This window comes from Neolamprologus brichardi, chromosome 18, assembly GCF_056152115.1.
Source record: "Neolamprologus brichardi isolate AB-2024 chromosome 18, ASM5615211v1, whole genome shotgun sequence".
NCBI lineage: Eukaryota > Metazoa > Chordata > Actinopteri > Cichliformes > Cichlidae > Neolamprologus > Neolamprologus brichardi.
In genome coordinates, this window is record NC_142121.1 from 29,915,263 (window position 1) to 29,916,543 (window position 1,281).

A 1,281-nucleotide genomic window follows, 5' to 3' on the forward strand; every position below is an offset into this window, starting at 1 on the left:
GTATGTTAATGAACCTATGCATATTCATGTAACCTCAATAAAAGAGCAGTGTTACGGGGGAGCAGACGAGAGCAACTGGGGTCAAGCGAAGGAACGGCGTTTGTCCGGTTCTCTCCCGTGCACGAGAAACATGAAGAACTTTGCCTACTTCGTGTCTTGCTTTGCTTTGTAATTATATTGTCTTCAACGTTCCAGCGAATAGGTTCAAGCTACAAACCTATCAGGTGCTATGATGGAAAGGGTCGGGGACTTTTCTTCAGACATAACCAGTGTGGCTGCTTTCAGTGGCTTCAAAGCTTTCACTATATCTTCTCCATCAGTTATGTCAGCCTCTGTAAGACTACAGAGATTACTGTCACTTCTCCTCACTTCAGGTGAGAGTAGAGCTGCAGAGATCGCTAGTTGTTGCTCCAGGAAGCGTTCCAGCATCTCCAACGTGCTGTTCCATCTGGTCACCCCATCAGTCACCAGCTTATGGGCAGGTAGATTCAGTATATTTTGCTTCTCTTTAAGCTTGCGACTTGCAACAGTGCTGCGATGAAAAAAGGATGCTATGCGTCTCATTCGGCCAAGCAGCTGAGCAACAGCTGGAACTTTCAGTCCTGCTTGTGAAGCTAAATTGAGTGTGTGGGCAAAACAACCAATGTGCAACCAGCCCGTTATTTCCACAGCTCGCACCATATTTGCAGCATTGTCAGTTACGATGACTGGATTTTTGTTTGTAAGCTCCCATTCTTCGATTGCTTTGAACATAATTTCAGATAAATTGACTGCTGTGTGGCTTGCTTCAGTGGTTCTTGTCTGTAAGACATGAGACACGAGTCTCCACTCCTGGTCAATATGGTGTGAGGTGATAGTCAGGTAGTTATCTGTTGCTCTGGATGTCCAGCTGTCACAGGTTATAGCGACTCTCTCTGCTGACTTGAGTGAGGCTGTAACATCGTGTTTCACTTTTTCATACATGTTTGGGATTACCACTTCACTCAAATGTTTGCGTGTTGGTAAAATATAGCGTGGTTCTAGCGTATTAATGAGGTTTTGGAAGCCATCATTTTCAACAACGCTGTACGGACGTATGTCTTTACATATGAAAGTTGCGACAGACTGGGTTATTTTTTGGGCACGTGGAGAAGTGGATGCCAACTTCACTGCAAATGCCTTTTCGAGTGAGGGTTGCTTGGTGTCGGCCATTTTTGCTAGCGGGATATCTGGATGATGCCTCGTTAAATGACTTCTGAGATTTGTGGTATTTCCACAGTGCTTTACCTCCATTTTGCACAT

General features: G+C 44.9%; 1 protein-coding gene across 1 annotated transcript; it reads right to left on the bottom strand.

Annotated features, from left to right (window-relative positions):
• Positions 1-204: 204 nt before the first annotated feature.
• Positions 205-963, bottom strand: LOC148097784 (E3 SUMO-protein ligase ZBED1-like). Its single transcript, XM_087831343.1, has one exon. It carries the CDS (start codon positions 961-963, stop codon positions 205-207), a length of 759 nt encoding a protein of 252 aa, XP_087687469.1.
• Between the last annotated feature and the right edge of the window lie 318 nt (positions 964-1,281).

Excerpts from the sequence above, each read along its gene's own strand:
- LOC148097784 (XM_087831343.1), bottom strand. The coding sequence starts at position 963 with ATGTATGAAAAAGTGAAACACGATGTTACAGCCTCACTCAAGTCAGCA.